Source organism: Coenobita brevimanus, chromosome 95 (genome assembly GCF_032717465.1).
Source record: "Coenobita brevimanus isolate Jiangsu-jjx chromosome 95, ASM3271746v2, whole genome shotgun sequence".
Classification (NCBI taxonomy): Eukaryota; Metazoa; Arthropoda; class Malacostraca; order Decapoda; family Coenobitidae; genus Coenobita; species Coenobita brevimanus.
In genome coordinates this window covers 35,930,811-35,942,893 of record NC_137048.1, presented here as the reverse complement: position 1 = coordinate 35,942,893, position 12,083 = coordinate 35,930,811, and the positions used below count along the sequence as shown (strand labels likewise).

General features: G+C 43.4%; 1 protein-coding gene across 1 annotated transcript in view; it reads left to right on the top strand.

Moving 5' to 3' along the window:
* Positions 1–3,718, top strand: part of LOC145413290 (DE-cadherin-like) — a 122,490-nt gene extending 118,772 nt beyond the window's left edge. The window contains exon 33 of the mRNA XM_080283019.1: positions 2,376–3,718. Within this exon, the coding sequence (XP_080139145.1) occupies positions 2,376–3,217 (842 nt within the window). The 3' untranslated portion in view covers positions 3,218–3,718. The remainder of the gene's footprint in view (positions 1–2,375) is intronic.
* Positions 3,719–12,083: the final 8,365 nt, after the last annotated feature.

The following is a 12,083-nucleotide window of genomic DNA, read 5'->3' as shown; positions in this document are numbered from 1 at the left end:
CCCCTCCCACCACGTAGGTAAGAAGCGTCATTAATATGCCTAAGTGCACAACTCCCCACCCCTTCCTTCCCTCCTTACAACTTGCCAAACGATCCGCCAGCCTGATTGCGTTAAAGATTTTCGATATCACTGCCACCTTACCACCAGGCCCCTGCTTCTCTTCCTATTCACACCTGGCCCACTTATCGCGACAATGAATCAGGGCCTGGGTGGGTGGATATTAGCACGGGCCTTGCTTGTGTGTGTGGATATTTGCACCGGGCGCTGGGTGTGTGTGTGGCTATTTGCAAGGGGTGTTGGGCGTGTGTGGATAATCAGCATGGGTATTCCTTAACAACTTCTATACAACGCTCATTTTCCATTTATTTCCTTCTTGCTACAGCGAGGGATTTTACTGGCTGACTTTATTCTCTATACAGTAATGGGGCAAAATTTCCTCTACTTTTTCACTGCGTCTACTCCACACTTAGTTCATGTCCGTCACTTTCCTCTCTGACGCATCATATCGCAAAGAACCATTTATGGACAGATAATACACGAATCCTCTAGCAGTTTAGTATTATTATTTTCGATATCCAACAGAGAGAATTGAGAAGAAGAGGCGAAATCTTAGGCAAAACTGTACACTAGACTTCCCTTAGACGAGAGGGAAATAAAATCGATATCTATCAAAAAAGAGACCACTTAGGCTAATGTGGCTTTATATCTACGAGGGATTTTACCTTCAGTGGCAGTTTCCCTAATCATATGTAACAGCGTCCACAGTGATAATCCTATTCTACCTCCCTCCTCCCCTCATCCCGCCCCACCATTTTTCCCCTCTCCTATCTTGAAGTGGAGGGGGTTCGTTAGTGATGCCGCGCCGTCTGTCTGGGTAGGAAGAAAGTTCAAAAGGGATAAACCGCCCAGCCGCTACAATCAACTTCATTCTGGAAAATATAGTCCTGTTCGCCGCTAGGGAAGGGGGGAAGGGGAAATACGTAAGGGGAGGAAAAGGGGGAAGTTGATGGAAGCAAGAGGGGAAAACCGGGGGAGATGATGAAGGGGAGGGCGGGGAGAGAAGGGTGAGTTGATGCAGGAACTGGGAAGAAGGGAGAGAGGACTATCGGGATACACTCGGTGGCTGAACGTTATTACACAAAAATTGGTTGGCTCGTAAGAAGACTAAGTTAGCTGAATTATTAGAAAAAAAAATTATTCACCGGTATAACAGAGAAGTAAGCCTATTAATACGACACAGAAATTCCATCAAGACTTAGAGAACAGTAACATGATCCTCTGAAACAAATATCTGATACACCTTAAGATTATGAACATACGATTCCCTGAGAGCATATATTGATGAGGCTTATAGAATTATTTTATGACTACCTGAAAGTAAATGTGAGACGAAACCTTTATAAATTTAATATATGACTAAGTAAATGTGTATAAAGTTAATATATGGCTCTCTAAAACTTAATATGATATGCAACTTAACAGAAGAAATAATATGCCTGACCAATCCAGCACGAGGGAACACAACAGTCATTTCCATAATTCACTCTGCAACACAGACACACCCAGGCCGTGTTGCAGCTCCAAAACTCTGCAACAACCCGTACAATGACCCGTTCGGTAATGGTGGGGGAGAGGTCGAGTCCCTGAGTGATGCAATTTCCCTTTACATGACCATTCGGGTGCTTGCAATGAGAGGCTGCACCTGCAACAAAATGGGACGCTTCACGTAAATAAACTCTGAATACTCGCGTGCCTTATTTTACGCTGTAAGAATGAATGTGGCGTTATTTTAGCAAAGCTGGGGGAAGATGGGGTTTTAGAGAGAGAGAGAGAGAGAGAGAGAGAGAGAGAGAGAGAGAGAGAGAGAGAGAGAGAGAGAGAGAGAGAGAGAGAGAGAGAGAGAGAGAGAGAGAGAGAGAGAGGTGTATGTGTGTGTTTTATAGCTTAAAAGTGAATAACAGTTTAAAAGTGAATGCATCTGTGTGTGAATGTATTTTTCCGCGTACTATGTTTCTACGTGAATTTGTGTGTTTACCGATAACCCCACTGGCGAACATAGATTAGTCGCAGCCATCATTCATCTAAAAATATATCAGTAGTTGTTGGTGTACTACGGCTGAGAATCTAACCCAAACTGACAAAAAACTTAATACGCGATGTCTGCCGCAATTTTCCCGGGACACTGAAAAATACTATCTGGTTTTTATTTTAATCCATTTATTCATTCATTCATTTTTATCGCTCGTCCACACGTTCTTCCAATATAGCGCAACGATTGGGGTGGCCGATGAAGGACATTGATTCATATGATGTTTGCCATTGTTTTCACGGGACATTTCTATATTAATATGTCTTTTTTCACCGTCTTTCCCCAGGTTCTTCCAAGAGTGAGGTGATCTTCGACTACCGTAACGATTGGGGTCAGCGGTTCGAGAAACTGGCTCAGCTTTACCGACCCGAGTCTGACGCTGAGGAGGACAGCGAGTATGAGTTTGCCGACGCCACACCGGGGAACCCATCACAGGCCCTCCCAACAGCCTCGGACCCTAACCCAGCCGAACACCCTCCAACCTCCTCGTCCTCGTCCTCGTCGCCTAGCACCACGCGTCAGGTTGAGTCCCCGAACTCCCTAGTGGATCAAAACCCGGAAGGATCACCAACCTCGAGTGACCGGACTCCGGGTGATCCAACGTCCGCCGCGGATGAAAAGTTCATCAGTAATCCGCAAGTTTCCTCGCCTACGGTAAAATCAGCTCTTAAAGATTCCACCCCAACGCCTGTCTCCTACACCTCCAGCAGCAGCAAGGGCGAGGCGTTACCTACGACAACACTATCTAGTCAAAGCCAAAGATTCGATACGCCTTCCTCACCTTTACCCGGTAGGCAGAATAAGAAAAACCCTCCCCCTTCGTCTCCCCTACCCAGCAGGCGACAAGCAGACCTGCCAACTACTACTCCCCTTACCAGCAGGTACGACTCTGGTGGCGTCACAACAATTAACAATCTCTACACCAACCCTGCTCTGCGGTCCACCATGACCCTTGGCAGACCGAAGACCACAGACGTCACAGTGAACGGAACGGGAGGTTGTGACTTACGGTTACCGAAGAGCGGCGATCCTGCCACCACCATCCAGGGACACCCGACTCTGAAAAAGAACGATATTAAGGAGACTGTTAAACCCAAAGGCGGCAAGGGTGTTGAAACTTGGTGCTAGTTTAGGAGTCAATAGATTTGCTATTACAGATTACAGTTACTTACATGTAGGCGCCGTTGATAAGGAAAATAAGCAAACACTTGCTCAAGCCATCCCTTAAAGAGAAACTGAGCATTCCATGGGCTTTAAGGGATAGTAAAATAGTGTATACCTTAAGTCTCCCCCCCGAAGAAAATATTATATGGGAGAGTAAACAATTTATCACAATTAAATGTTGCAAGTATGCTCCTGGCTTGTAAACACAGAATCTGAGATGTGAAGGGATATGAAGTCCTAGTGATAAGTCGATCCCTGGTTAAGAAATGTGAAACTGGTACGTGTCTGGCTGATAGGATAAAATATAATTGGAATTATAAACTTTTTTCGCTATAAGTGTTGTAGTCAAAGAAATCTGAATTATGCATTTACAAACGAGTTAAGTTTGCTTGACAAAATAATCCTAGAATTAAAACGTGGCTGACCTGATTAACGTGCCGAGTGGAATGGTGTATGGATCTCATAACGAGTTGTGGGCGCTGAGCAAAACAAGGATTTCCTTGAAGGTGAAGGGCTACCATGGGATCGCCTATAAAGTGGTGGGCTAACTATGATCTCCCCAACAAGAGGAGGGGGAAAATATACATGCCTATGTGCTGGTGTTCTTCACGGGCTTCTCCTGGGTCCAGCCCAGACCCGATGAGTGGGAAAAATGCATAGATCTCCTTGAGGCGGTTAGCGATAGTATGACCTATAGTGTTGGGCTAAACTTGGATTTCCTTACGCTGCTCCGCAAAACTTGAGATTCCTTAAATGTGGAGGGCAAGAGGATAATTTCCTTAAGGAGGTGGGTAAAGCAAGGCTATGAGTGTTGGGCTATACTAGGTTTCCTTATAAGTGGAGGGGGAACAAAACAAAAGGTCCAAGTGCTAGAAGCTCCCAAGGGGTTCTCCTGAGTCTAGCACAGACGTGAGAAAAATGTATGGATTGCTAATAAATGTTGGGCTGACCTAGGATTTCCTACAAGTGTCTGGCTAAACTGGGAATTGCTAAAAAGTGTTGCTATAAACAAGGATCTCCTTAAAAGTCTTGGGGCACACCAGGATATCCTAAAAAGTGCCGAGTTAAAGTATGATTAAGTGTCGAGGCTAAATTAGGATTTCCTGGGAATGCTGGGCTAAACTAGGCTTTCCTACTAAGTGTGGAGGGGTTAACTAAACACAAGGTCGTACTGCTGGCGTCCCACAAGGGCCTCTCCTGGGTCCAGCACAGACCTGACGGCTAATCATATATATAAACAGGCGGGTACATCTGTTTTTCTTGGACCGTGGAGCCAACCCTTCCCTCTTTCTCCACTCCTTGTAGCCACGTTCCCTCGTTGACCTTACCCCTCCCTGATCTCCCATGACCTCGTCCCATTTACTGCATGTCTCCTAATGCCCCTAATGCCCTCTCTCTTGACCCTGCATGCCACAGCCAACTGCCTTTGTTTTATACATACTATACTGTTTAAGATTTCATACGTATTCTTAAGCGAGTACGATGTCTTACCAGAATGTCGTGTGTGAGAATGTGTGTTAAGGACTAATACTGAGTGTGCGTGTCTTCATATGAGCCAAGCTTTACTTTTAGCATATAATGTAATCACACACACACACACACACACACACACAAACGTCGTAAGCACCCAGTAACACACACACACACACACACACACACACACACACACACACACACACACACACACACACACACACACACACAAATACACACAGCTGCAAAAAAAGACTGTCACTGCGAACTACCACCGGCAGACTAACAAAAACAAATCCCAAAAGTGAATTTCGACGCTGCATCCACCGCCACACCAGGGTCCCTATCCCTGTGGCCCTAGGAGACTCCCTGGCACCTTGTCCTTTACCACTTTATTTTCCTATATACTTCACATTAATATTCCCTTGTACATCCTTTACCAGTCAATTTATCTTCGTATGATACCTCTTTATTTTTTAACACTTTATTGTTTAAGGACTGTGGCAACGTTTACAGTGTTATAATTCTCTTCTGAACCCACTGCTTATATTATTTTTGGTACTCTTGGTGCTGGGGTGGGACGCCTCCATGTGGTGGCACTGATATAACCTGGGGCTCAACTACCTGGTATACTACTTACCTAGCCTCCGAGAAAAGAGAGGCGGACTGAAAGGGAATGGCACCTTATACCTGCAGCTAATCAAGTTCACGTTTCAGATGAGTTACATGAATTTTTACCTTATCATGGTTGCGAGAAGGAGAATGTCAAGTCGAAAAAGTGCTGTGGAATAATAAACCGCTAAGAAAGAGGTGTTAATAATGGCTTCTTAAACCCTTCATTTCCAAGACTTATTTTTTTTTCGTGGTCCATCTTGAAGGATTTATTAAGCACTGGAGATTTTTCTTTTTGGAATAGTTATATAGTGTTAATTAATCCTTTTGCTACAAGACGTCTTTCCCAAACAAAACTATGTGAAAGTAGCATGAGTAAAAATCGAAAGTATGTCATCGCACTGAAAGGGTAAAAAAAAAAAAAAACAGAGAACGCAAACCTCTAACACTCCCACCTTCGCTTTCCATCCGACCTTTACTCTTTTCACGTAAACCTGGCCCAGACTTTCATCCTGTCTCAGTTATTTCACGTAGATCGATGGTGGAAACAAGACAATACTACAGCTCTACATCCTTTCCAGGGCACTTCTTCGTGACTAGCATCCATATTTTAATCTATTTTCACAGCTTAATATTTGAAGATGGAAAGATGACAATTTTAGGTCAGGTTAGGATGAAAGCATGATACTCTACACCGGCCTCCCTTCCCGCAGTGATTCCTACAGTGTTCATTGTCTAGCGAACGGTGGATGATGGGGGGCAGTGGAGGGGTGGGAAGTGGGGATTGCTGGGATGGGGATGGGTGGGGGAAGGAGTGGGGTATGTGGGAGTGGTGGAGGCGGCAGTAGAAGGTTGAGGAGTGTATGAGTGATAGGAACGGAGGGAAAGGGGAATGAGTGGACAGGGGAGACAGAAGAGGCAGTAGAGAGTTGGGGAGTCGGAGTGGTGGGGTGGTATGGGTGGGGGAGAGGATGAGGGTGGATGCGTGGAACAAGGGGGGTGGAGGGGGGCAGAACAAAAGGGTGTTGGGTACCGGTACGAGTGTTATTCATCACAGACGGAATCCTGTGTGGGGTTTTCTCTAACTAAGGCTAGAGTATTTACTGCTACGCTGAATGGCCGGGCTTTTGCGCTACTGCTGAGGCTGGGTGCGTGCGAGAGGGGATGAAAGTGAGGGAGTGAGTGTGAGGGAGTGAGTGTGAGGGAATGAGTAGGAGTGAGGAAGTGAGAACGAAGGAATGAGAGTAGAAGTGGGAATAAGTGGCATTATAGTTAAAGTGGGTTGAATGAGGGGACGAAGTGGGAGTGGGAGTTAATTGGAGTGAGAGTGAGTGAGTGGGAATAGGAGTGAAAATTTGTGACCGAGTGTGAAGGAATAAGAGTGGGAGTGAGAGTGCGTGAGTGGGAGTGGCAGTAAGCGAGAATGAAAGTACGGGTGTGAGTGATTGGACAAACATGAAAGAAGAGAACAATTTTACTTTTGTTATTTCTGCAAGATGTTCGTAAGAGAGCAACTGACAGCGTGTGACTGGACAAGAGTGAGAGGAAAAGATCATGATTTTCTTTCTGCAAGGAGCATGAATGACTGACACTTCATTATCTCCGGGATTTTTTTTTTTTTTTTTTGATATCCGTGTGTGCAATTTCTGAGCAAGTATGAGTGTGTGAGAAGGAAAAATGAGAGAAAACGGCCACGATTACATTTCTATAAGATGTTCATGAGAGTTCAGAGCGAGTGTTAAAAATGTGAAAGAAAACAAGAAGAAAAAAGAAACAACGAACATGGGAATTTTTCTGTAACGTGTTCTCAGACATCTGGCCGTGAGTAATTGTGAAGAAAAAAAAATGAGGAACCATAGTCTTGATTTCTGCAACGCATTCGCGACGAGTTCTGAATGCGCGTAGGTGTATCATGGAAAAATGCTGAAAATAAAACCTTCATTTTATTACCGTATGATGCAGGACTGTTCACCAAAATATGCCTGTAAGGAAATGACCGGGTATGCAATTTTTCTAAAGCCACTGCCCATTAATCAGCCAATCAATCCATCCATCAATCAATATACTGTATAACGTACACATAAATTAGAGGGACAAAAGAAGGAGTTTTCATTTAGAGACATTAGTGAAGGAAAGAAGGATTTAGAAGTAAGTGGAAGGAAGAGAGCCAAATACCTGAAAGAGATCGGACTTAACCTAATTACCTTGTGTTCAAAAGAGGAGGACTGGCGTTTGCTGTGGCGTGAGTGAGGTGGTGGAATATTTAAAAGGTCGGGTGGTGAGGAAAGCCGTACTGCGTATTTTACGGGGAATACGAAGCGGACGAAAAAATACTGGTTTTGCCCAACCCCCTCAACACCAGAAATCTCCCATGATTTGCATACAATCATCTGGTTACAGCGAAAAGTAAAATGAAAAAGCAGTTCTGGTGACCGAATTATTGGATTTTTTTAAACATCTTATACGATGAGCCTTCCTGTTTTTCTGTCCGTGTCGTCAGCTCATAAAACAGTTACGTTACCTTCCCTTTTACTCGTACAAATAGCCTTAAAACCACTAAAAGGTCCGATATGCTTTCCTTTGTACTCCTTTACTAAGAGAGGATGTACTTAATCCATTCACTCCTAATTTATACTGAATAAAAGGAAAGATTTGTTTCTTCTCAGCATTCTAAACTAAAAAAAAAAATGACAGTAACACAAGAAAATTTAAAAAATCAACGAAAGAAAAAGTCTCACGGCGGTAGAAAGAGCGAAAAAATAATAATAATAATAATAATAGTCCCAGGTCGAAAATGGTTTAATCCACGTGCCAGTTGGAAAGCCACACTGGGGAATTTAGCATAAGTCAACAGGAACAAATGTCCAAAGACCCGCGGATCCTTTTAGGCCGGGGATAGAGAATTTGTTTGGCCAAAATACTGATAGCACGCCTGGCTTGTGTGTGTGTGGAGGGGGTGGGATGAGGGGTGGAGGATAAGGTGGGGGAGTGGGACTAAGGTGGAAATACAGTTGGCCTGGTGTGTGTGTGTGTGTGTGTGTGTGAAGTGTGAGTGAGGTGTGTATTTCTGTATAGCTATGTACGTGTATGCATGTGTGGGGTGTGCTGCAGGACTAAAATGGACTGCAGTAGTGTAGAAGTAAGGTATATACTCTTATGTATGCAATATGTATGTATATATGCATTTGTGGCTGGGAGAAAAGAGCAGAGCCATGAGATTACAGTAAGCTGGCAGTGAGGTGTCTACGTATGTATGTATGAATGTATGCATGTGTATATGTGCGTGCGTGCGTGTGTGCGTGCGTGTGTGGGGTGCTGGGGCTAAGGTGGGACTATCAGGACGCTAGCCTCACCGTTTTACCGCCGACTCAGTAATTCCTTTCACCCCACGTCCAGCCAGCGGAACATTTCACAACTTTTCGTCCCGCCAAAATCACGCTGTCAATTCCTTACCGTACGTAGCAGCTGCGTTCTGAATCCGTTCCCTGATATGATTTTTCTGCCTTCGTCTATTTGCACACATTTCACATTTATCTTACACCGTGATTCTCCTACATTCCTACTCGTACCTCTTTTTGGGGGGGACTTTTGGAAGGACACAAAAAAGAGAAATGTTATCTGAGAGGAGCATGTGGAGTTACGTGGAGACAGACAGACAAATGAGAAAACGTTGTGGTATTTATGTGGGGCCTCAGAATAAATACTTTTAGATGGTCTGGCGATGTGGATAGGATGGAGAATGATACACTAACAGAGTGAATATGACTGAACTGGGGGGATGGAGGGGAAAGGGAGAGGGGGAGACCAAGGATGAGATGCAAGGATTGGGTAGAGAGGTATCTGAGAGAGGGATGTGTAAACTGGAGAGAGGCATACAGAGATCGGAAGACAGGGGTGAAAGGGAGACGACAGACATACTAATATTTTTCAGCCTATACCTGCTACCACACCTGCCATTTTTCCTTACTGTTTACTCCTACACGGAAGGTTTAACATTAATTCACCAGTAACCTATTCCGCGCCTGCCCGTGTGTTTAATACTTTTCAAGCGGTGTTTGTTTGTTGAGTGAGTGGCGGTGAGTGTGTTGCCTGATGGAGTGCTGGCTAATTCATACCCTGGCCGACTTAAAGCGACACTGCGTTTGTGCTACCTGAGGGAGGGGGGGAGGGTGTGAATGAAGGTACAATATTACCTGCTGTGTACCTCTGCCCTAGTTTTTCTCCCTAGTACAGGTAAAGCCTTGGTATATACACTTTAATAATTTCTGTATACTTCAATTCGCTACGTTATAAGAAATTACTGAGTGAATGAATGCGGGGAAAGTAATGTTTTTTTTAATTCTCTCTCTCTAGTAGGGGAGGGGGGTTCACGGGGGTTCACACTCCCGTGGACATCAAAGGCTTCCCGATACCTTTTACGACGCGATATTACCTAAATATTCACCGCTTAAAGGGACGCTGCGTTTGTACTACCTGTGAGTGAGTGTGAATGAGAGTACAGTACTACCCGCTGCGTACCTTTGCTCTATTTTTGGTACTGTGGGCTGCGTTAACTGGCATCTCCTTTGTGATTAATTACTACACACACACACACACACACACACACACACACACACACACACACACACACACACACACACCGCCGTTTAAATGTCCACGTGTATGTTTGAATGGACCTGCGTGTGTCCTCGCGGGCTTGGCAGGCTCCCTCGTTAGCACCCCTATCTCTCTCTCTCTCTCTCTTTCTCTCTCTCTCTCTCTCTCTCCATACATTTTACTCTTTTATTACGTGAAACCCTTTAACTCCTTTATTAAGATGACTCCTTTTCTTTACTCCTGCAGATTCAAGACGATTTTATCCAATCTTTAGTGGATTTTCTTCAATTTTAGACGATTATCATTAATTGGGCGATTTTCTTCAATTTTTGGGCTATTCTTTTCAATTTTAAGGTTATTTTTCAATTTTTAGGCAGTTTTCTCCAATTTTAAGGCGATTTTCTTAAATTTTTAGGCGATTTTTCAATTTTAAGGCGATTTTCTTCAATTTCAAGGCGATTTTCTTCAATTTTAATGCGATTTTCTTCAATTTCTTGGCGACTTTCTTCAATTCTTAAACGATTTTCTTTAACTTTAAGGCAATATTTTCAATTTAAGATTTTTTAAAATTTTTTAAGGCCATTTTCTTCGAATTTAAGGCGAATGTTTTAAATTTTAGGCGATTATCTTCAATTTTTAGGCGATTTTTTTCAACACAGGCGATATTTTTCCGGCCAAAGGGGTTAGTTCTATCCTTCATTAGCATCTTCAGTACGAGGTCCTTTCTAAACCCCATTAAATCGTCTGGTGGCAGCATGAATGATAGAAAATAAAACGATATGGTACTGAAAGTGGTAAAATTATCTTGTATATGATGATGATGATGATGATGATGACGAGGATGATGAAGGTAAAACTGTCGAGATGATGATGATGATGATGATGATGATGGTAAAACAGTCTGTCGAGATGATAATGATGATGATGATTGTTGATGATGATGATGATGATGATGATGATGATACAGAATGCTTGGTGAAGGTGTTGGTGGGGGGGGGGGTCTAGGTGAAGGACATGTGCCGTGGGTGCATCGATTCGAATCCCGAAGCGGTGGCTGGGGGGATTTTGGATCACGTAATGCCACCAGGGACCCGCGCCTGTCACCTGCCCTCACCTGTCCTGAACCCGTCGCACACCCACACACGGTACCATGGGATTTAATGGTACCCGATTCTTCTGTAATCTCTTTAATGCGATTAGATCTCTTACTGTTATTATTCTTGTCATCTTACTCGAATCTTTTTGTTTTTAATATGACTGCATCTTTTTCCGTTCGAATTCTTGTCATCTCCGAGCGAAGCTATACACTTTTCACTCTAACCTGGCCTAAAACTGCCATCTCTCCCTCCTGAATGCTAAGGTGTAACAATAGCCTGCCCCTACAATATGATGCTAGTCACCAAGAAGTGCTGTGGAAAGGATAAATAGCCACAGTATTGTCTTAATCTGTCATAAATGTTGGCGAAACAAGGTGTAAAAGGACAAAATCGTGGGCCAAGTTAAAGTAAAGGGAGTATAGTTAAGGAGGGATTTCTAGTAATGAAGAGGCTATGTAAGGCTCTCTCTACCCTCTCTCCACTTCGAAAAATCAATATGCCGTTCCAATGCGATCACGTCTTATGCTTTTTTCTTTCTGCCTTCAGACTTTTTATTTAACCTGGGGGGAACCTCTCGTTGTGAAGCGGTTAATAAGGGATACAGCTTACCCCTTCAGTAAAATAAAAAGAAAAAAAGAAAAAAAAAAGTTCCTCCATCTCTCCCAAGTTAATTTCACAACCACATGAATAATAAACAAGAGACATCCTCGTTCTGAAGTGAAAATGAAAAATATAACTAACCCCTCAGCGAAAAAGAAAAAAAAGAAAAAAAAAGGCTATTTCTCCCAAGCTGAAAAATAAAAACAATCAAGAATAAAAACCATGAGACATCCACGTTCTCAAGGGGAAATGAAAAATATAACTAAAAATGAAAACGAAAAAAAGTCTATCTCTCCCAAGCTGAAAAATAAAAAACAATCAAGAATAAAAACATGAGACATCCTCGTTCTGAAGGGGTTAATGACAGGTAGAGGGCGGGAGGTAATCCATCGCTCCTCTCCATTATAACTAATTGGGTTGACACTAATTCACTGTAAATACCCGGGTCAAAC